The 25227-nt window shown below is 29.5% G+C and overlaps 1 protein-coding gene across 2 annotated transcripts in view; it reads right to left on the bottom strand.

Moving 5' to 3' along the window:
- LOC129907214 (potassium/sodium hyperpolarization-activated cyclic nucleotide-gated channel 1) overlaps positions 1-25227 on the bottom strand; it is a 355559-nt gene that overhangs the window by 16114 nt on the left and 314218 nt on the right. The window contains exons 6-8 of one of the 2 annotated variants that reach the window (XM_055983311.1): positions 5202-5353; positions 4993-5134; positions 4778-4927 (exon numbers count right to left, since the gene is read on the bottom strand). In XM_055983311.1, the coding sequence (XP_055839286.1) occupies positions 4778-4927; positions 4993-5134; positions 5202-5353 (444 nt within the window). The remainder of the gene's footprint in view (positions 1-4777; positions 4928-4992; positions 5135-5201; positions 5354-25227) is intronic. The other variant, XM_055983312.1, reaches the window with a different exon arrangement.

The raw sequence follows: 25227 nt of genomic DNA, 5'->3' as shown, positions 1-25227 counted from the left end.
TGCTCCTGCTGCATACAAATATACAAATAAATGGTTCATTTGTGAGGTCATCGTTCAATGCAATTAAACTCAAATGACCCGAGAACGCATTTAATTAAAAAAAATAAGCCAGTAAGACCAAAAGCATGATGCAGATGTCGATATATCGATGTTGATTGGTAGCTCCACATATAAATTCATAAGAGAAAATTTTCATTCGGTAATATAGGTAAATTATAGGTAGATACATTTTAACAAAAATAAAATTGGAAAAATATTTCGTTGGTTTTCTGAATAAATTTAAATTTTTATACAAAATACCCCCAAAAAATACGTATAAATATTTTCGCATACATTTTTTCGCATTTAAATAATTATTTATCTGATTAATTCAGAAAGTGTGGAGTTAAATTTAAATTAACGCAAAAAAAAGATCAGTGGCATTTAAAAATTTCAACAAGAAATAAATACTCACGCGAGAAAGCTATTTGGTAGGTTATATTGAACCTTAAAAATAATAAGTAGAATGGACCTTTATCTGTTTCATTTTTATTATCTTGGTTATAAGGTATCTAGGTGATGTTTGTTTAATATATTTTTAAATAATATGTAAATTAATATAAAACGCTGATGGAATTAATTAAAACAAATATTTATACATTTGATTTGAGTTTATATGTATTTATTATTTTGTTTTAATTTAAGACTAATTGCAGTAAATATGTAAATTCATTTCCCAGGTAAGTAATTTCATTTTTTTTTTTCTACTAATAATACAGTCAAATAAGGTGAAAAAAGGGGTTAATTTTGGAATGAATGCTAATAGAAATTTTTTTTGCTCAAAACCTTCGTTTTGGCATTCAATAACATCCCTCGCGATTTTCAAGGTCAAAACGCGAAATGGAGATTTTCAAAATTAGCAAAAAAAGACGATGGTATTATATATACATATGATACATGATTTCTAGGTATTTTTTAATGCTAATTCCAAAAAATCTAAAATAAAGGCAATCTGACATCTCAGAAAAAAGTTGTACCTGTTTTTCATCTGTCAACCCATATTATTATAACAGTTGTTAACTTACTACCGCTCAAGTAGCACACTTGTGTATAAATTGGTGTAAATTCATTAATTTTGGTGTAAAATTGAGAAAATTGAAAAAATATGGTGTATTTCTCAAAATTAGTGGTATAAAAATAATACCACTGTCTTTTCTGTACAAAATTTCAACATTTTTTTAAGATTCCGTGCAAAAAATACACCGATATTCAGTTGTTTTTATAATATACCATTAATGGTGCATAAAATTATTTGATTCTGAAATCAACCAAAACGGTTTATTTTGTACACTCTGTTTGGTGTAGGAAGCACACCCTGTAGACATAAAATTCACCAAAATGCATATGTGGGAGACGCCATATTTTTCAATGGACGCCATTTAAAAATAGAAGACAGCGATTAATTATTTTATTAAAATAGTATATTTATCGACCTAATAGTCCCGCATTCTTAGTTTTTTCGATTCATTATAAAAAAACTTTTCTTAAAAAAATGTAAAACAACACAAAAATTATAATTTTTGAAAAATGGATTCTTAAAATCGAAAAAAAAATCATTAATTCACTGACATTTTTGAGGCGCTCGATTTTTAGAGGGGGTAGCATCTAAAATTAGTAGATAGAATGTGTTTCGTTTTAAAATTTGGCAAACAAAATCATATTTAACCATTGGTTTCTTATGGCAATATTATGAAAGTGAATAAAAGTTCATTTTCATTTATTTCATAAGAAATGGTGTGAATTAGAATTCATCAAACTGTTTGAGATAAAAAATAAACTTTGGTTCAAATTTTAAATCAGAATAATTTAAATGGTGTATTTTATCCATAGATTTATTGTGTATTTTTCAATTTCAAAGGGATAATTTTCACCAAAAACAGATCATTTAATATACCACTAGTGCCATTTATACACCAAAATCGTTATATTTTTTTAACCACCGGAGTTTATTTTATACGAGAAAATGGTGTATTTTTTATATTCAAAATGCATATCACGAAAGTGCAAAAAATACACCAAATATTTTGGTGTATCTTAGACTTTTGTGCTACTTGAGCGAAAAACCCTTAAAAATGAACAAATGGTATGAGACATGAGATTTTTTTAGATATTTGAAATAAGTTATAGAATATCCAAATAAAGATAGAAACAAAAAATTAGCCTATTAGCACTAATCCCAAGATTGTATCAGGATGTTTTTTAGTGCATATCCCAAAATTTCCCCTTTTCTCAAAAAATACCATTTTGTCATAGATATGAATGTTTTTTTCATTGCATTGTTTTGATTCTTAATGATAATGGATATGAAAACTTTCATGCAAAATTTTTTTTCGCTACCATAACTTTTAAGGGTTTTTCGGAAGTAAGTTAGAAACTGTTATAATAATATGGGTTGACAGATGAAAAACAGGTATATAACTTTTTTCAGAGACGTCAGATTGCCTTGATGTTAGATTTTTTGGAATCAGAATTAAAAAATACCTTGATATCATGTATCGTTTTTTTTTTTGCTTATTTTGAAAAACCCCATTTCGCGATTTGACCTACAAAATCGCGACTTGCGGACATGAGATTTTTCTAGACTTTTGAGGTATGTTATAGAATGCCAAAACGAAGGTATTGAGCAAAAAAAATTTCTATTAGCATTCATTCCGAGGTTAAACCCTTATTTGACTGTATTAGAAAGACTTTTGAAATTTAATGAATTTACTAAAAAAAATGGCAATACTAATAACAGCTCAGATTTTGATGATTTTTTTTCATAGGTCGGTAATTAAAAATACTTTAACCTCTATAGGTTAAAAATTGCCGCTATTGTCTCATTGTTTTTTTTTAAGTTTATTGAAAATTTTCAATAAAAATTTTATTTTTCAAAAATGTTGCTTAAATTTGATATTAATGCCAAAAAATTGTCTAGGAAATTAAATGAACAAAAAAAAAATATATGTATATATAGGAGTAAAGGACAATCTTCCATCGATAAATTCAATTTTCTCACAAATTGATTTTAAACGCACCAAAAGAAATTATTTGATCACCACGGCAACACCTACAATATTTAAATATAAATTTTTTAAAAGCTATGAAGTTATTCATATTTTCAAAATTAAAATAAAGTAAATAGATTGAAGTGTTTTTGTAAAACTGGTATTCTAACTCAGAATTTTGAAAAAAAGAAAAATGTATTGAAAAAATTTTAACTTGTCGTTTTTAAATTTTGTTCGTAATAAAGTATGCATTTATATTTCCCATATTGATTGTTATATTTAAATTCATAAAAGAAAATGTCAATATGTTTTACAGTTTATGAAAAAAAATTAAAAAGTATTACATTTTCGAAGAATTTTTTTAATAGAAGTTAAAAAAAAAAATTTTAATTTTTTTTTTCAAAGTTCAACATTTTAATAAAAAGTTATTTTTTTTTTCATTCAACAGCCCTAATTTTTAAAAGTGAAATAGCGAAAGTTTGAAGGTCTTATTTGTCAAAATCTCAGTTTTTATCAAAAAATCCAATGAAATTGAAGAATTTTTTAATTTTTTTTTGTTTCAAAACTGTAATATATTTTACCTTTTCGTCTTCAGAATTCAACTAATATATTTATGGTCAAAAAATGTTTTAAAATAAATTCATATTTTATTACGAAAAAGGTTGTTTTTGAGTTTTTTGACGTGCAATTGCATCACCCCGAAAAATATGTTCACAAAAAAAAAATTTTTAATTTTATGTGTTGAAATATTTAAAATCACAATTAGAGTCATAAAATGGTTCGCCAACGATTCCTCTTGTTTCAAGGAGTTTGTATGGAATTTTTGCAATTTTCGTGTTATATTTTTATTCTTTCGAACTAAGATTTTTGTCATTTTTTCTTTGAGTCCTAATTTGAAATTATTTGAAAGGATTCTATTGCCTCTACATACCTAAAAATGATTCAATAAAATTAAAAAAAAAAAAAAAATACGTATACACCATAGTGAACACACATTTTTATTTTTCCTATTTTAAAAATGGTTAGCATTATTTATTTTGATTATTATTTGTCATGAATAAGTTTTTCATTATTTGGTATTTTACACTATAGAACAAAGCCTCTCATTAAAAAAAAAAATATCGATGGTATGACTTCTTCTACAGAATTCTACAAGATTCTACACAAGATTTTATGCGTTATTTTTATACATTATTAAAAATATAATTTTTAAAGATATATAAACCTGATACATAATAGGTACTGAACAAAAGGATCAAAATTAAGTAATGTTAAAAAAAATATTAACAAAAGTAGAAAAATATGAAAACAGTTGTAAGTAAATCTATTCTGAATAATCGATCATATATTTTGGAAAAACACATTTGAAGACTTTAAACATTCGAGGAGTCTTATGGGAATAACAAATTTTAATAAAAGTGCCTTATATCTACTTAGAAGTGTACAAAAACATTAAAAACTAAAAAGAAACTAAAAAAAAAAAAAACTGGGGACTTAAGAAAAATGGTAAGGATGAAGAAATTCACAAATTCACAACATTTATAAAATTCACACCATTCATTTTGGATTATCTATATTTATCATTCAATCATATTATTATTAAAAAATAAAATTAAGTTTAAAATAAAAAATGTAAGTAGTTTTACTTTGGGTTTTGTACGTTTATACACCGAATTTGTTTTTTGTTTGTATTTTGTTTATTTTTAATGAAAGCATATATTGTTCCACCTGGCGTCAGAATTGATATTTACCAAGCTCTTTACCTGCTGTTCCCATGTTAAGTATACTAATTTCGCCAAAATAGGAACCTGCCTTTAATGATGCCATCACAGTTTTACCATTATCGGCAACCACCTGAAGTCGGCCTCGATTAACAATATACATTTCCTTGCCAACTTCACCTAAAAACATAATTTTTATGTTGAATAGTAATAAGGATTAAATAAGAAAATAAAAAAAAAATTACCTTTTCGACAAATATAGTCACCAGGTGAAAATAATACCGGCCGCAATCGTAGCACCAGCTCACACAGGAAACCAGCTTCGGTGTTTTGAAATATTTCGACTCGCTTAAGTGTATCTAAATGGACGTTAATTGCTATTTCAGCCTAAAAACATGCAACAAAAAAATTACATAAATCATTTTTATTTAAATTAAAGAAGAAAATAATGAACCTTTAGTTTATCAGGAAGACAGGATACGGCTCGTTCTTCGTCGGAACACTTTTGGGTTAGCCACAAATAGTCAAACCATTTGATGACCTTCACCTGAAGATGATTTGGTACTCGACGCATTCGCATGTACGTCTTCACGCCATCCAATTTCGCTGCAAATATAATAAAAACAAAAAACACGTTTTATTTGAATGAATAAAATAAAAGATTCAGAGAAAAATCAGAAAAAAAAAGAAAACGAAGAAAATGGCATGCTCTGTCTCAGAATCACATAAATCCATCACTTAAAATCCCTGGACATTTATTTCCACTCATTCGTTACCAGGAATGCTTTCTCTGCTTGTGTGCCACCACCTCAAGTGGGTAAGTTAGCTATGCCGTTAATGTATCTTATATTCAGAAAAAAAAAAAAAAAAATCCATCCCTTATCCATTGACTATTCCTATTGTTATCGGTTGGATATTTCTGTTTGTAGTTGAGAGTGGTCAGGGAGCTTTAGCAACAGATGATGGTTACCATACGTTTTTTATTTTGAAAATTTATTTCTGAAATTTTATTCAACTTTTTGTTTGAGAAATAATAATAGAAAATTTTACATTTTTAATACATTTATTTATAACAAATTATAATTTTTTATGTTAATTAATTTGATTATTGTAAAATTAAATTCAAAAAAATAATAGAGGATCTCTTTTTTTTTTATTTTAATTTTTTCTTTTTAGATATTTTTTTTTTTCAATAAAAGTTCATTGAAAATGATGAAAAAGTTCGAGTTAGAGAGAAATTCGATTAAAACGGAGTCGACTATATATTAATAAATTGTATATTGTTGAAAAGCTTACATCTTCAGCTTTAATTGAATGCCCTAATTATATCTCTATGTTGCTTAGAAAAAAGAATAAACAATTTTTCATCAATGAGCTGCAGAACAAAAAAAAAGCTTTTATTTCAGATATTTTTTTTCCATTTTTTTATATGACAACCTATAATTATTGTTATATGGAGCCAGTATGTGCCCCGGAGAATTCACTAATTAAAAACTGGATAATAGTACTTTGGAAAACTTTTGTAATTCATGTTAAAGTTAATAGAAGAAAAATGAAATCAAAAATTTAGAGTTAAAAATAATAAAATTTTTCTCCTTCATTATTTTTTCAAAACTTTTTGCCTTAATATGAGTACAAAGTACATAATTTTAAATAAGACAAGGCAATTAAAAACAAAAATTCAAACAGAAAAATTTTACAAACCACAAGATTAACTTAAATTTGTAAATAACATAAAGTTTCTCATTTGTAGAATTATTTCGGTCAAATTGTATTTTAATTTTAAATATTAAAAATTTAATTTAGTATTAAAATAAAAAAAAAAAAAACCGATGACTGCAATATTCACCAAAAATGTATAGCTCTTAGGGTGTCTGACCGAGAGCTCCTACTCTGTTCTTTTTGTATCTTTGTATCACTGTCTTAAAAACAGATTCCTGTAGAATCTAGCAGTGGGATCCTGTAGGTACTTAATGTAAAACGCATATAATTTAACAATGCGTTTTTTCAATGAATGAGGCAGACTGGAAGGGTTGTATTTTGTTTTCATTTTTTACTTCAGAGAGTGCCAAGTAAAACCTTATATAAAAAAAAAAATATATATAAATACAACGGCAACACATACAACCTCATATTTTTTTTAAGCCATAAACCCATTATTTTCTTATCATTCTAAATAATGATGTTTAAGCAAACTTTTTTGGAAAAAAAAAAATAATTTTAAAACTCTAGGTAAATTTGAACTTATCGTTTTTTTTTTTTTTATTTAAAACTTAATTTTTTTCTAAATTAATTTTGGCCTTTAAATTCAATTTTTTATTCAATTTTCAATCAAGAACTCAAAACCAAATGCTAAAATGATATTTCGAGATATAGCTACGCAATGCACTTTTAAGATAAAAGTCCTAAATGAATTCTGATAAGATAAGATAAAATTATTAAAGTTTTGTCCAAAAAATAAAAAAAAAAAAAAAAATAAAAAAGTTTCCACATTCAAACGCTAACAACGCTGCAACCAATGTAAATGGTTATGATCTTTAAATGTAGCTTTGAATATACAAATGGTTTTTTGTAAAAAAAATTTTGCATCCAACATGGATGCCATTTATTAGAAGATACAAAAATTTTTTTTTTGCTGAAAAAAACAAACACAAAAAGGAAAAATGAGAACCCCCCTCCCTATAAAATGTTACACCTTTCACGTTTCAAACAATCGCTCTACAAAATATGTTCCCAATCCAGCTTTAATCATATTAAGAGCCGATTTTTCCATCGTCTAATAAACAGTCAGTTAACTGTTCGACGAATAAATTTATTAGGCTCATAAACAATCGGATAACAACATTGAATTTTTCAATCAAAAATAATTTATTCTACAGAATAACAAAAAAAAAATTGTCAAATTCAATAATATTCAAAACTAAAAGTCTTTTTTATTTATAATTGTTTTTGTTTTCTTGTGTTCCTCTGTATTCTTTGTCAAAATTATTTCAAAGCAGCTTTGACAATTGACACAGTATTTTTATTGATATTATTCATTAGAATAATTTTTATTCGTCTCTAAAAGAAGCAGATAGTTTTATTCATAGGAATAAGCTATATCTGCCTGTTGAAAAAAGGATTTTTTCTCTATCAGGAGAATAAGTACTAACTGACTGTTTAACTGACTGTTGAAAAATTGGCCCTAAATCATTTTACAAATCGATTAAAAACACTGGTCTGCAAAATTTAACTTTTTTTTTCTCCTTCAAATAATTTTTTGATATTATGAAAGATTAGACTTTCCTGAATCTAAATCTAGTTTCAGAAAAATTCTATCAGGTACCATTTTTGTAAAAATGATTTTTGAAAAATGTGGGTAGTTTCTAAAAAATCAACCTTTTAGATTTATTTGAACTCGTGCTAAATTAAAACTATTTGTAGCATTGAGCTCAAATTTGGAGGACTTATTCCTCGTAATATGGCCTATCGATTGACATTAAATATGTAATTTTACATTAATGTTTACTCATATTTTAAAATACTGATTTATAAAAAAAGCAAAAATATCGAAATCCTTTACTTTTTAGTAAATCCAACATGAACAAAAACACCTTAATTAAGGAAAATGTAAAATATCAACGCCCATTATATTTAAAAAGTCTAATATGTAAAGAAAACCATAATAAAATACATTAAACAAAATTTTTACGTGTTTTGTAATTTTATATACTATTTATCTATTTAGAAATATCTTATTTGTAATAAACCATTCGATAAACTGCCTTGTAAAGCTTCAGATTTGTTTCTCCTAAAACAAAAATTATACTTTTCTTATAGTTTTTGATGTGCTGAGTTAGAATCCGAAGTCAAAAAAATTTTATCACGTGAGGATTTTAAGATATTCGCATTAAAGTATCACAAAATCAAGTTTTTTCTTAGAAAATCTCAATAAAAACTACTATATTTCACAAACCAGAGCTGACCGAAATTTTTTGAGTTCGGATTCAAAATCAGCACACTAAAGTCCATTAGAAAAGTATATTTTTTTTCTAGGGAGAAAGTTATATTAATTTTTAGAGATCAGTTTTTTTTATGATAAGATATGCCAAACCTACTAAACTTACTTAAATTAAGATATCTCGGAGAAGAAAAGAGATATTGAGAAGATTAAAACTGAATTTGAAAGAAAAAAATAAGTTCTTTTATAAACCCTAACAATTTTAATTGAAAAATATTACATTATGCTAAAATATTTCTGCGAAAACAGCAAAAAAATGGGTTTTTGAACGTGACGTGCTAGATAGATTCTGACTTCGGATTCGGAATCAGCATAGAAAAATCCTTTAGAAAAGTATAGTTTTATTTAAAGGAGGATTTCCTTGCAGACCAGTGAAATAGGAATATGATATGAAGAACAAAATAAACAGAATAGTCGTCCTCGAATTCTCTTACTCAAAATTATTTTATGAAATCTCATTATTCTTGCTTTCTATCAAAAATGCAATTTTTTTAATAAATTTTATTAGGGTGGCCCATCAATTTTTTTTTTTTTTTTGATAAAAAATCAGAATTTAAACCATAATATATTTAAAGACACTTAAGATTCTTACTACCAGTCTCAAAAGTAACATAATTGCTGAATTTCAATAGGGTGCCATTATTATTTCAACACATTATCTCAACATTTTAAAAAAGCACCCTTTCACATTAAAAATTTACAAAATTACAACATTCGTAATAATTTATACCATTGATTTTATCGAACTTATCGTGAACTTGCTTTTTTTCCCACAAAAACGCAGTCTCACATAAATAATTATGTGGTTAAGGAAACTATTCTAACAATTTTCACTGGGGTACCATTTTTTCATAGTTTTTTAGAATTAATTCTGAATTTCATGATTTCTTAAAAAAAAAAAAAAACACCCTATCATTCAAAATAATTTTGAAGACTGTTTAGATACCTACATATTTAGTTCTTATAATAAACGAAACTTTTCAATCAAGTTTTAAAAATAAACAAAATGTATGTCAGAAACCTTTCTTGTACATAATTCAATCACTCAAAAAAACACCCTTTGAACAAAAATATACTTGAAGATTTTAAACTTTTTGCCAAGTTCAATGAAGGTAAAATTTTTTGTTCATTTGAAATGCCTTTTTAACGTAAACTATGAGCTTAATTATAATTTTTGAAATTATGTATTATGGTCACACCAAATCGTCTCACTTGAAAGAAATCCTGATTACAACAAGCAGGAATATCGTTTCTATCGGAAAAGCTGTATAAAGATTTTTTCTTCTTCTAGGTATTTTTTTTTTGTTTTTCTTCTAACAAATACGTGACAATGTAAAGTACTTTTTATCGCAGGGTAATAAATCTTTTTATTTTTTTATTTTTTTTTTCTATTTCCTAACAAATACCACTATAAACCTCCCCCAACTCTCCCATTCTTAACATAGGTTCCAATTTAATCGAAGATTTTTAACTATATCTCGTATATGTACCTGAAATGCAAGTTGCATGATGCAGACATTAGAGAGGTAGGTATCACGATTCATTGCGTTAAAATGACACGAAAAGAATAGTTTCCAAAGTGTAAAAAAGTTTCTATGTGTGTGTGAGTGTGAGATTTTCTAAGCTACCATGAACAAGGCAGAACCGACACAGGACTGATCTGAGGTAAAAGTTTTTAATTGCTCATGAAGATAGTTTTAATGGAATTGAATGCGAAAAATCAATGATTCTTAAGCCAAGAGTATCAAATCATCAATCTTGAAAGTTTTTTTTTTTTGGTTTTTTTTTTGTTAGTAGGAAAGGAAACTTGGACAAAAAGATTGCTTTAGATATTTGTTGAATTTGATAACAGCTATTGATTTATTTTTACCCAATTTGGAAGAGCTAACAATGTTGTGTCTAAAATTCAGGAGTTTGACAGATATGGATTTCATTTACCTTATAAAAATATCAATTACAGTAATTTTGCCGAGTATCAAAATGCTTTAACACGAACAAACTTTATTTCCCTCAAAAGTCTGGTCCTTTTTAAATTGTTTTATATGCGGGTTTTGATGGTAAACCTAAAACCTACTACAAACAGACTTAAAAACCCTCAATATGAAACCAAAGAAGTAAAATAATTTCTACGTTTTTATGCTAAAGGACACTTTTCTCGAAATTATTTTACTCCTGCGAAACGAGTTATTACAGTCATAAATATACCGAGAGAGTCACCATTCTGTAAGACATTTTATATATCCATTGCAGCAAGTACGAGTAAATGCGGTTAGAGTATATCTTCGTACAGTAAAAGTGGACACATAATAGATTCCACGCACAAGAAACATCCATTTCGTAACACATGTCGATATAATAAATACATTTTTCGAAATATTACCCACCCAATATGGCTATGAGTTTCATATATATGCATTGCCCCCTCTTGCCCCCCTCTCCCCTATCAAAACCATTGCAATTCCAAACATTATTATCCTTTGGCCTCCTCGTCACATAGTTAAAACGGACTTGCTGTATAATTTTCACATAACAAAATAGGACTTTTATTTCCAGATTCATGTGTGTAATAGTGTGTTTTTGTTGTTGTTATTGTTTGAGTGTGTGTGTTTGTCGTCTTCCTTTGGTAAAGAAGAAGAGGAATGCTGCATATTGGTTGTATATTGTATCGCATCGTATCCTCTCTGGTGCGGTATTGGTCGGCCCAAAAACTGAATTATCTCAAGACCAGACCCAGACTGCGGTTCAATTTCATGCTGTTGCTGGTCTGCTGGGTCGGGTGAGGCTGCTGCCTGATGGCCACTGCTGCTGCTACTGCAGTCGCCATAGCTAACGCAACCTCAATATAGTACGTAGAAGTTTGTTTCTATATATGTATAAAATGAGCTAGACAAGGATATGCAGAAAATGTAAATTTCTGTTTTATTGACAGAATTTATTAAGGCAGTTCCTCCGATAAAGTAAAAGGATGCGAATGTTTTGATGGTTTTTATTTTAGTTCTTCTGTGGCAATCTTCTGATGCCAACCTAGATAATACTTGTGTCATTTAGATATGCTTGCCTTACGTCTATTCTGAAAGTATGCGGTCGTAGTATCTATTTGGGAAAGTTCGGACTGGCATTGGGCGCCACTTTCTTTTTATATTGATTGATGATGTACAATATGGCTTGGACATCATTTGAGTTGAATCGCCACATTGACGGAGTTAGAATCGAGATTTCTATTTTAATTCTCTTTTCCACTAAAACTATAATATTAATATAGTTTTAGGACAGGAAAGAATCGAAATATGTTCATCTGTTCCATCATAGTTTCTTAACTACTTGTTACAATTTGATAAAGGAGGTATCATTGGAAACATCTTACTCATCCTCTTGTTACAGATTAGTCGAGTTAAGCAGATTATAGTGCCCTCTAGAGGCAAAAATTATAAACTTTTTTTTTAATTACACTAGTTAACAAAAAAATAAATATTTTTTGGACACCAAGTGCCGATATACTTTTCATATAGATTTGAGCCCAGGAAACTCAAAAATTGTATTTAAAAAAATATTTATGGATAGGTTTACGAGATATGATTTTTCAAAGCACTTTCTGGCAAAAATAACAAGATAATTTTCTTCAAAATCTATGGATAAGTTATAAAGATATGATAATTTTTTTACCGACTTGCAAAAAGGAGGAGGTATTCAATTCGTCTGTATTTTTTTTTTATGTTTGCTACCGCATAACTTTTTACAGAGTGAATCAATTTTGATAATTCTTTTTGTATTGGAAAGCTAGTGGCTGCAATTTGGTCCCATTTCAATTTCGTTCAGTCTTAACCATAGGAACTATTAGAAAAACCATAAAACCCCGTTTTGAATCATGGAAGTCGGTTTTGTTTTTTTGATAAAAATGATTATGTAACGATCAATATTTTCCACTCTTTTTGTGTTTTTGTCTATAACTTGAAAGGGAAGCCGAATTTGAAAATTTGTATTAAGAAATTTTCTGTGAATAATTAAATTTTCTATCGATAAATATCCTTTTAAAAATGTTTAAAATTAAAATATTGTAAAAAAAAAAACCATTTAAAAAAAGAAAAAAAAAGAGGTTGTCTGTAAAGCCGGTTTACGGACGATGATTTTACGTGATATCGTCGTAGGAAAACAGGTTGTGTGCTTTTAAAATGAGCCATTTGAAGCGTTTATTTTTTTCAAACAATCATAATTTACAAGAAAAAGCTAAAAAAATACCTCTTTTCTTTTCTCATCATATTAATTTTTTATTTTAAAAGCTCACAAAAAAAATTATACCATTAAAAAGACAAATATTTCTTCTAAATAAAAAAATCATTTTTAAATTTTTACAATGAGCAAAAAGTATTAAAATAATTTTTTGAAAACAATCATTTCTTATGAAAAAAGTGAAAAAATCACTTCACCCAAAAACTCATTTTTTTGATACAACAACCTCTAATAAATTTTATAATACGAGGGTGGTCCCAAAAGTACCCGACCTAACAAAGTAAACACACAACAATTGGGAAAAATTATCTTTGTCTCTCTACATAGTCTTATTTTAGCTGGATACACCTTTCCCAGCGATTTTTAATAGCTTCGATACCCTTTTTATAGTGAAAACCGTCGAGCTCCTCAAAAAAGCCGTCTCACCTCTTCATTTTTCGCAAATTTCTTACCACCGACCCATTTTTTCAAGTTTGGAAACAGAAAATAATTCGAGGGGCCAAAATCTGGTGAATATGATGCCTGATGAAGCAATTGGAACATTAACAACTTCGCCAAGAACTCGATTGCAAGATCCTCACGACGCTGTTTTTGTTCGATTTTGAGAAATCGCGGCACCCATCTTGCGCACAGCTTTATCATGTCCAAATTTTCAGTCAATATGCGATGTACGGCACTTTTTGAAATGCCTACCATGTCTGCTCTCTCGCGCACTTTCAGTCCACTGTCACCCAATGCCATTTTGTGGATTTTTTTCACCATTTCTGGCGTGGTCACCTCATTTGGTCGAACACTGCGATATTCGTCTTGGGAGCTCGTACGACCTCGTTTAAACTCTGCCACCCATATTTTACTGTTGTAAACGAAGGAGCAGACTCCCCCAGAACAGAATCTAGCTCCGCGTTGATGTTGTTTCGACTGAGGCCTTTCAAATGAAAGTATTGGTTCACCAAATTTTTCAATTTTTGCAAATTTACTGAGGGGGTTCACTATTAATCGCTGCCAAACAAGTACTGAACAACGTAGGGTCGTCAAACTTTAAACTTAAGCTTTCTAAAGTTGGTACTCTCTACCATAGTCATTCTTTCAAACAAAAAGCGCCATATGTTTGTCAGGTCGGGTACTTCTGGGACTGCCCTCGTACCTGAAAGCTTATTGCTTCAGCTCAAAATATATATATAGATCATGTCTATTAGACATCTACAAAGAGAGCTTGAACTCGATCAAATTTCATCAAAAAAAGCAAAAACAAAAGCAAAAACATGTAAATTTATCTTCTCACGCTATTAATTCCATTTTTTTTACACCATCTTAAAGCTTATTGTCTTAGCTAAAAAAATATATATATATGAAGTCTATGAGACTTCTAAAAAAAGAGCTAGAATTTTTTAAACTCGATGAAATTTCATCAAAAAAAGCAGAAAAACATTTATTTTTATGTTCTCATGCTATTAAATGAATTTTTCCCTAACAACCTATAAAAAATTTTATACCATGTGAAAGCTTATTGTTTCACCTTTCAAATGACATATCAATCTCATTTCAAAGATACCTACAAGAGAAGTTAGAATTTTTTAAAGTCAACCATGTGGAATTTCCAGACTGAGACTACGGTACTTCCCACACTGGTGGCCAGGGGCGGACTGGGGTTCAAAGGGCCTCCCGGGACTTTAAGGAAAAGGGCCAAAAATACATAATTCACTTTTAAAATTTTTAAAAAGAAAAGTTGATATGCAGAAACTGTTTCTTGATATTAAGTTTTTTCACGTTTATTAATCTATAATCTGTGAACAGGCGGATCAATTTATTTGAGTGATTGAAAATAAAAAAAATTTACAGGGCTAAGTTATATAACATTAATTTTAAAACGTTAAGTGGGTTTTACTTTTAGTTTAGTCAAAAGAAAATATGTATTCTTTATATATCTAATATAAGGTCTTTATATATCAATATATCGAATGTCACTTTTCATAAATGTCCACCTCTTCCAAAAATACAAATACTAATCGAAAATTAATTTGTTTGACTAATGTAGAATGTTATTATTATTATTTGATCTCAACACAACGTTCTAGAATGATATTATAGCCCAGGCAAATTACTAAATCAAATCGCATTTTTCGCAGGACTAATTTTTTTTCGTGGAATGTATTTGGGTGAATGTCTTATCATAAAAGTCAATTTTTGGGATGGTAGGATGTCGAAAGCAGCCGCCAACTTGGAAAAGAGGTTGGTACCTTTTATATTTAATAGCTCCATTTTTACTCATTTTAACCAAAAATGGCCAAAGACAGTCTTATTCACAATAAAATTATCTAAAAAATGATGTTCTAACGAATTCCGTGGCTATATTAAATTCAATTTTATAACTGGTCCCGGTTTGTCTCGAAAGGTGAAGACAAATTGACATTTTTACTTGCGATATTGGTACTATAGGGCAAGTTAAGGATTCGAAAAAATAATCGGACTTGAGATAAAATCAGACATGACATTAAGATGATAGAGTATGCTAAAAAAGTGGGTCCCGCTATTCTGGTCTGTCTGTCCGTCTGTAAGTACCGCGAGTTATAGCCTAAACTAATGGAGCGATTTTTTTCAAACTTGGAAGTTAATTTTTTTTAGGGCCAAAACTAACGGTACCTACCTGTCTTTTGAAAAATCGATTTTTTGAAAACGGGTTGATGAATTTTATCGAAATTTCGTTTTTTATTTCTTATAAATGGCATACCAACTATATTTTTGAAACATTTTAGAAAAATTTTATATATAAAAAATTATTTTTTTATAACGATTTTCGATTTTTTTTTCTGAAAGTTCCTTTTCATCAAATAGCATAGATCTTTTGTGTAAAAGATCATTCAAAACGGTGTTTAATTAATTACAAAAACAGATTTTATTTATTTTGACTACTTATAAATATCAAAATTTTAATTTTCCCTAATTTTGTTCAGTAAAATTGTCCTATTTTTTAGGTTTCTATATTTCATCAAAAAAAAAAATGCAAAACTAAATTTAAAAAAAGTTTCTATTTTAAATTTAATTTCTTAACTTTATATTTTTTTATTTTTTTTTCTCGGAACTTGACAAAATCTTAAAATTCCAATAGATATTTAACCCTCCACTGCATACGAAGCCAAATATGGTTTTGTCTATTTGTATGCACTTTTCTCTTCTTGTCACAAAAAAATGTTAAAGATTAAATATAATCCTCTTCTTTAAGTTTCTGAGAACCCAGAGATAGTTTTTTCGTGTGTCCGACACAAAATAAAGGTGTATTTTATGATCACAGGTGAGTCGATCAGTGGTGTGCATTGAAATCGAAAATGTAGAATACATTCATACTTTAAGTGTTAATTACTGCGTTTGTTTCGAAAGTAAAGTGGAATTAAAAATTTATTTTTGATCGATTGTCTAATTGTGTAAGCTATGAACCAATTTTTGTTGAAAAAAAATTATTGGCCTGGTCTTGGGAGGGCAAAAAGTACGGAACCATATTTGGCTTCGTATCTCATGTTCACTTCATTTCCAGCGGCATAACCTTTAAAATTTTTGGGGAGGGGGGCTCACCTATAATGTTTTTTAATCATTTTATTACTTTATAGTTTTTGTAAGATCTGGGAGTGGGTGAAAATGTTGGAGCAAGACTAACTTCGACAGTGGAAAGAATGTGAACCAGAAGAAATGTTTAAAACGGACGAAAACAAATTGCTTTTCTCGGTTCCATGTCTTAAAATGAGCCAAATTTGAATTAATTCGTAACCTTTTGTAATGCAATGTATTTTTTTTACTTTATTTTGTTTTTAAATGGTAATCTTTTGATGTTTTTAATTGTATTTTTTACATATTCTGAATAAATAAAATTTGTAAGATTTCTTACCCCTTAATGTATACGAAGCCAAATTTAGCTTATAAACAAATTTTTTAAACAAATTAATTTAAACAATTTTTTTTAATGAAAACCGTTTTGAAACAACCCAAAGAACACAGGTAAAGCATTTTTTAATTTTTTCGTCCGCTAATATTAATTCATGCAGTAGAGGGTTAAGAAAAAGATACTTTTAACTACAAGAGCAAGTAAGTGCGACCCAGTCGTGCATTTTATTTTCTTACATGCTTTGACCTAAGGGTCTCGGAAATTACTTTACAAAAAATTACGATGGATACGTTTACGAGACATAATTTCTCAGTTTTTTGTCGTTGTTTTTTCCCAGCATAGTTAGTACCCATTCGGGCAATATCTTGAGTAATAAACGACCAATGTGAACAGAAAAAGCGGCCCTGATTGCTGAATAAATAAGCAACAAACACTAAAATATTAACAATAAATAAATACCTAAATAAATTTTCTATCGATAGCCATCCTTTAAAATTTTTTTCAAATTAAAAAATTGTAAAAAAACTTAAGAAAAAACTATTCAAAAAGGAAAAAAACGACATTTTTGATATATTTACTAATAGTTTTTTTGTATCCTTTGAGCATTTTTAGATATAAAGGAGAAAAGAGAATACTACTTTATCTTTCAACATAATGGTCACAAAAATTAAATACGGCTAAAATTGGATAAAATATGTACTTTGAAAATCTACTGTTTTTGATCTTTTTAAGCCATTTTTCTTTAACAAATTTTACAAGTAGCATATTTTTATCAATTTAAAGCATTATTTTATAAAAAAAAATGATCTCATATGATATTGTTTATCCTCCTAAATCCCGAAACTATTTTTTAAAGATAAAACCGCGGAGTGCTATTAAATGAGAGGGTGAAAATTGAAGATAGGGGTGCAAAAGCCCCGTTTTTGGGGTTCTCAATATATCTCACAAACAAAGCAAAATTTTTATGTATCGCATTTAAAACTTTTTTGTAGAGAATTAAATTTCCTATAAGAATAATGTTTTTTTTTCCTATAAGAATAATGTTTTTTTAAAAATTCAGAAAAAAATTTGCGTATCTAAACAGTCGAAAAAAAAACACTAAAGAAAATCAAAAATTTCAATTTTTTTAGTTTTTTTTTTTTGTTATTTTGGTTGTATCTCTTTCTTGGGCTGAGTAAGACATAAATATTGCTCTAAAAAAAGAGATTAAATTTCCTCCAAAAGTGTCTTGTCTATGGGCCGCTTAATACAGTGATTGTTTATTATGGAAAGGAGGGAGGGTCTATCTGCCCCCATTTAGGCGGGAACGGCCATTTTCTAAAAAAATAATTTAAATTAAAAAAAAATTATTAAAAAACAACGGCAGCACTTACAGTTATGAACGATACTATAAGTTCTTTACAATATTTTAATTTAAAAAATTTCAAAAGGATGCATATCGATAGGAACTTTAAAGTGGAGTATCTAAGGCAAATAATTATTGTAAAAGATCCATAGGAGGCCTACATTGACTAAAGGGCCACAAACATAATTCTTTGGACCTCGAAAGATCCATAGGAGGCCTACATTGACTAAAGGGCCACAAGCATAATTCTGTGAACCTTTAAAGATCGAAAGGAGGCCTACATTGACTAAAGGGCCACAAACAAAGTTCGGTGGGCCTTCAAAGATCTATAGGGGCCCTACATTTAATGAAAGGGCCACAAACAAAATTGGTGGGCCTTCAAAGATCTATAGGGGACCTACATTTACTAAAAGGGCCACAAGCATAATTCTGTGAACCTTGAAAGATCGAAAGGAGGCCTACATTGACTAAAGAGCCACAAACAAAGTTCGGTGGACCTTCAAAGATCTAAAGGGGCCCTACATTTAATAAAAGGGCCACAAACATAATACTATGGACCTCGGAAGATCAATAGGAGGCCCCCTACATTTACTAAAAGGGCCACAAGCATAATTCTGTGAACCTTGAAAGATCGAAAGAGGGCCTACATTGTCTAAAGGGCCACAAACAAAATTCGGTGGGCCTTCAAAGATCTATAGGGGGCCTACATTTAATGAAAGGGCAACAAACAAAATTCGGTGGGCCTTCAAAGATCTATAGGGGGCCTACATTTGCTAAAAGGACCACAAGCATAATTCTGTGAACCTTGAAAGATCGAAAGGAGGCCTACATTGACTAAAGGGCCACAAACAAAGTTCGGTGGGCCTTCAAAGATCTATAGGGGGCCTACATTTAATAAAAGGGCCACAAACATAATTCTGTGGACCTCGGAAGATCAATAGGAGGCCCCCTACATTTACTAAAAGGGCCACAAGCATAATTTTGTGAACCTTGAAAGATCGAAAGAGGGCCTACATTGACTAAAGGGCCACAAACAAAATCAAACAAAATTCGGTGGACCTTCAAAGATCTATAGGGGGCCTATATTTAATGAAAGGGCAACAAACAAAATTCGGTGGGCCTTCAAAGATCTATAGGGGGCCTACATTTAATAAAAGGGGCACAAAAATAATTCTGTGGACCCCGAAAGATTTATAGGAGGCCACAATATGTTTATATTGACTAGCAACCGAGCATTTTATGAGAAAGTTTTCTTTTACAAAATAGAATTTCAAGTGCTTTTAAAAATTTTCTTCTTGCTCGAGGGCCTACCGGGAAAAATCCCGGTTGCCCGGTGGGCCAGTCCGCCCCTGCTGGTGGCTGTTCATGGCGCAACAAATCTCCACTGGTGGTTTGAGGTTTTTCGCAAGTAATTGTAACAGGATGCTCATAAATGTTTAATCAAATTTCTATCTGCTCTTGGTAAAAAGTTATAACCTGTTGAATCTTAAAATTTTATTTTACCGTTATCTTAAAATTGTTTTTATGAAAATGATTGAAACTTCGCACACATATAGTCGTGGTCATGGTTTATCGTTACTCTATATAATATTTCTCTATCTATTAAAAAAAAAAGATAAAAATAAAAAACGATGAAAATCGGTTAAAAACGGCCAAAAAACCTGTTTTTTAAAAACTTATTTTTCTCCGTATTCAGTCAAAACTTATTTAACGATTCCAATTTTTGCACATGTATGCGCATTGATCAGTCTTACATGTCCTATGTAACTTGAGATTTTTTGAACGCTCCAAAAAAAAGCTAAAAATCAAAAACTACCCAAAAATACCCCTAAAAAAGTAGGTATTTTTCAAAAATTCATATTTCGAAACGCAGAGTGTTGGAAAAAAATAATTTTTTTTTCCTTCATCTTTCACTTGGTTCCTTTAGGATTGTCAAAAAAAATGTCCCCTACCCATAATCAACATTTTGTCATACCCACAACACTTGATCAACGTTCAAACAAAACGTTATAGCGGAGTTCCAAAATTTTTTAGAATTTTTTCTTAAATGCAGTTATCCTTACATTAGTCTTTTCTATCTATAACAAAAAGAATCAACTCTGTACGACCACGCGTTTAGATTTTAGCCCAAATTTCATCTTTCCGTTTTACCCCTATTTACCCTATTAAATGACGGATTTTTTAAAAATTCTTCACTTGGATTAAGCTTTAGGTTATTATCTTTCAAATAAGCTATAGGAGCTATATCTCTAATAGTTTATTTTTAATTTTGAATTTAAATTTTTTGCCGCACTGCGAAAGTGCGAGAGTGTAACTCTAGAAAATGGGGCGTCACTTTTTTGTGGTGGCTGCCATGACATTTTTGATGTTTTTTACTAAATAGTCTATTTTTATGCTTTGAGCATTTATAGATATTGAACATGTAACGGAGAAATGAAAATACTTTAACTTTCAACATAATGGTCACAAAAATGGAATACGGTTGAAATTGGATAAAATATGGGCTTTCAAAATCTACTGTTTTTGGTCTTTTTAAGCTAATTTTTCTTTACCAAAAGTTGTCATATTGAATACCGAAGTTCTTAGATAGACTAGCAATAGTTATCATATTGATAACTGCAGTTATTATATTATATAACTACCAAGCGTTGTCATATTCACTACCCAAGTTGTTATATTTACTACCAAAAATTGTCATATTTACTACCGAAAGTTGTTATATTGACTACGATAAGTTGGCATATTCACTACCCAAAGTTATCATATTGAATACCGAAGTTCTTATATTCTGTTATACTTACTACCAAAAGTTGTCATATTTACTACCAGAAGTTGTCATATTGACTACCAAAAGTCATATTGGCAATTGAAGGCCTTGTCGATTCCACGCATGAATCAGAAAACACTTCTCAGTGATGGAGGTTGGATTTGAACCTACAACCCCTGGCGTGACGGTCCGTATACTCCAAACCATTGCACTACTATATCATATGGTTACACTGGAAAACCTTAAATAATAGCCAAAACCGACAATAAAGCTAAGTGCCAAAACTGCCCAACACTATTATCCATACGATAAAGGCCCTTTATAGCATTAATCCGGTCCGTTTCCCGTCTAGTCTCTTTATTACAAGTCCTTCTTTAACTGTCATGTGTATATTCTTGCAACTTAAGCCACTTTTTTATAAATAGAATTGAGATACTTAAAGATGAAAAAAAAAAAGAAATTGAAAATAACCAAAAAAAACTTCTATATGGAAATCAATTTCACATTTTCTATGCACTTGTATAACTGCTTAAGGACTCGTTAAGCATTATACTCTCAATGCTAAATGGGGGTATATTTGCAAGTGGAGGATATTTGCTGAAATTGGTTTTCTTATAAGTTTTTTTTTTTTTGTATTTCTTATTTCCTCTCTATCTCAAAAAAAAAGTAGTAGAATAGTGGAACTTTCTTCATCAAACTTATTTTTTAGCACTTCAGGATGTGCAATGCACATTTTGAAGAATCTTATAGAGTTAACTTAGGGGTTTTTAAAGTTTTTTTTTTTTTTCTTAACAAAATCCTTATGAAATTGAGCTGTAACCATATATATGTGTATGTGTGTTTGTATATGATAGTAATATCAAATTCCAAAAGCCAACATTTTTATGTATGTATGTTTGTAGTTGGGTCAAGTGTGTACCTACTTAAGGACAAGTGGCTTCAATTATGCAACAACTTTAATGGATTTGGCTCACATCACCATGATATTTACCCAAATGTCCTACATTTTCATGATAAAGGAATATGTTTTGGAAAGAATGAGAAAGAGAGAGAGAATTTAAAACCAAAAGACACACACACACACAAACACATACCTACCCCAAAATAAATGTTAGCTTTAATGGGAATCATTTTAAAATGCTCTTTTACTTCTTCATGTACTGACTACTGGGTTATATAAAGAGTATAATGCAGTTGTAAGTAGTTGGAAATAATAATTGTCCATTTTGATTCCTTGACAAATCTTGTGGGAATGCTTGAGAAGTTGTAGCTACATAACGAAAATGTTAGTCCTCAATTATTTACTCTAGACATTAAAGAAGTAAAAGTAGAAATGGAAACATAGATTTTCATTCTGTAGTTTAATTCCTTAAAGAAAATTGAAGATATCGAATTTTTGATGCAAAGAAAATTGGATATAAATTATTTTCATGCCAATTAATATAGATTTTTTTTTTAATTAGTCCTTTTGATCAGAAAATAAGGAATATAGTAATTTTTTGGTTTTTAGTTCAAATTTCACAACAGAGTTAGCGTAGCCTTCACCCTTCCTTCGCAATTGACCCATCAATTCAACCCAACTACCGTACAATCACATTAAAATAAAAACAATAAATCTGCGTTCAAAAGATATTAAAATTATGTGGTTCTACGAATTATACCTGCTATCAAACTTCAGATATACACATATTAAATTTGTAATTGGTTTTGTTGTAAATCAGAAATGTTATGGTCATATCATTTCAATGACATCTATCATTTATTATCTGTCAATATTTTAAAAGCTTCGGCGATAAAATAAAATGATTGATAATATCATGTATTGGTAACATTAACCCTTAAATTATGTGGTAAACCTATTTATAGGGAAGGGATGGTGTATTGAAACGATGTACCTACTGAGGTAGATTTTATGAAATTAACACATTTCTAAATTAAATATAATTTCATATATTAGCGAAATTATTGAAGTTTCATTTTTGATTTTAATCATAATAAAATTTTAGATTTAATTTTACCTCTCATATATATTTTGACGACGTGTGTCATTTTGTATGGCATGCAGAAAATATTTTAGACGTCCAAAATCCTTCTATTTTTGTTGTACCCACTGAGCTTCAACCAAGTGCATTACTACACCCTCTTTGTTACCAAAAATTGATATAAGGACACACTACTTTTAGTAGTTTTTTTTTTTTTCTCATAATTTGTACTAAATCTACTCACAAAGAGGAATATCTCATAACTTTAAAAAGGACGAATATCTTTTTTTTTTTTTTTTATTTTACTCATCGTGGTCGTTGTCTTCTTCATCATCGTTGTATATAGTTGTCGTTCGCAGAATTCTCATCGCCTTGGGGTATAATTAGGAATTTTCGTCTCAGTTTTCTGACGATGACATCGTTCAAATGTTAAGCTTGGGTGGATTAGTTTGAAAAGTGAAATGTCAGTGTTTTCTTTTTTTTTTGTATTTCTAGTTTTTTTTTTTCTCCTTTATAATAAAATATTTTTCATTATCCATAGTGATGGATGCGTTGACGTAATTGTGATATAGAATAACAAAAAAAAAAAAAATATGAAACAAATATAGTGGGGGTAGAGATTATAATATACATTTGCAACGCCATCGTCAGCGATGCACTTTTTTTTTTTAAAGAAAATTTACCTCGAGATCTTTGTATTTATTACAACATGCTGCTACATTATGGTGTATATCCTTTTCAAATAATATAAATTGTGTATTTCTATATAAATGTGTGTGTGTGTGTAGAAGAGTGTAGTAGTAATGATGGAATATTTTTTTTTCTCTTATTTTTTTTTTCTAACAATGAAAAATATGTCCTTTGTTGCTCAGAATTGTTATCGCTTATATAAGCCAGAGGAATGTGCAAGTTTTTATTTTTATTTTATTTTTATTTTTTTTTTGTTGAAGATGAAAACCTTTGTAAAATGAACGTTGTGTTATGCGCTTTGAAAACCGAGACATTCATATTCTTTTTTTTTTTTGTGTTTTCTTGTTTTAGAAAGGAAAATCATTTTCATTAAAAGAAAAATAATGTGAAGAATTTTAAGTGAACAAATATGTAAGTAGGTATAATGATGGAGTTGGTTTTGGATTAAAGTTTGTCCTTTTTGAGGATAAAAGTAGACTTTTTTTTTTAAGTTTAGAAACATAAAGCTTCCCGAGTAAAAAAAAAATTTTTAATCTTGACCGCCGCACCACAGCTGCACCACCGCCGTTTGGCGGAAAATTTCGGCGCACCACCGCCGCACCACATCCGTACCATTTCATTTGCAATGAAAAATTTGGTGCACCATCGCCGCATCACGACCGCATCACGACCGCACCACGTCAGCACCATTGCATTTTGTATGAAAAATTCGCTGCACCATGATACATAATTTTGGATTATTGAAAAATTAAAAAAAAAAAAACTACCGACGAGTAGTAGATTCGAACTCAAGTATCCAGAGCACTTTCAATTTGAAGTCTAACGCCTAAACTACTCGACCACCAAGTCATAAGTCAAAATAACTTTGAAGACGACTTAAACATTTGTATAAGTAAGAAAATAGAATTTTTAATTATGGCTCACCACATGTCAGCGGTGGTGCATCGAATTTTTCATTCAAAATTAAATGGTGCTGACGTGGTGCAGTAATGGTGCGGCTGTGGTGCAGCGAGTTTTTTCATATTTTTTCATTTTTTAAAAACGAAATGGTACGGACGTAGTGCAGCGATGGTGCGGTGGTTTAGAAATTTTTAAAATAGTGCGGACGTGGTGCAGCGGTGGTGCGGAAGTCAAAAAGTGGTGTGGACATAGTGCAGCGGTGGTGCGGCGGAATTCCATTGTTACTCGGGTTAGCATTTATAATTAGAAAAGTTTTTTTTTGTTATTGCTTAAATGTAAGACTTTTTAAATAGGTTGATTTTTTCTATAAATAAATATTCTATAAAAGTAAATAAAAGAAGTCTATTCCTGAAATACACTTGCCTTTATCATCATGTAAATCTCCTCCTTGACAGATTCTGGTGAAAGTCAAAGTTAATTGAAAAATTCTATTTTTGAAAAGTCATTTATCTAAACTATATTATTTGTATATTTCAATTTATTTTACGTTCGTGTTCTATTTCCGATTTGATTTAAGATTGAAGCTTTGTTATATTATTTATTTTTCTTCTCTCTTTTCATTCCACTCAAACGAATTCCTATCAAAACATCTGATAACATTGAATTTTTTTTTGAAATGAATTACCTATTGTTGG

This window comes from Episyrphus balteatus, chromosome 1 (genome assembly GCF_945859705.1).
Source record: "Episyrphus balteatus chromosome 1, idEpiBalt1.1, whole genome shotgun sequence".
In the NCBI taxonomy this organism is placed as follows: Eukaryota; Metazoa; Arthropoda; class Insecta; order Diptera; family Syrphidae; genus Episyrphus; species Episyrphus balteatus.
The sequence above is the reverse complement of the archived record's forward strand: the minus strand, read 5'-3'. Positions and strand labels throughout refer to the sequence as shown.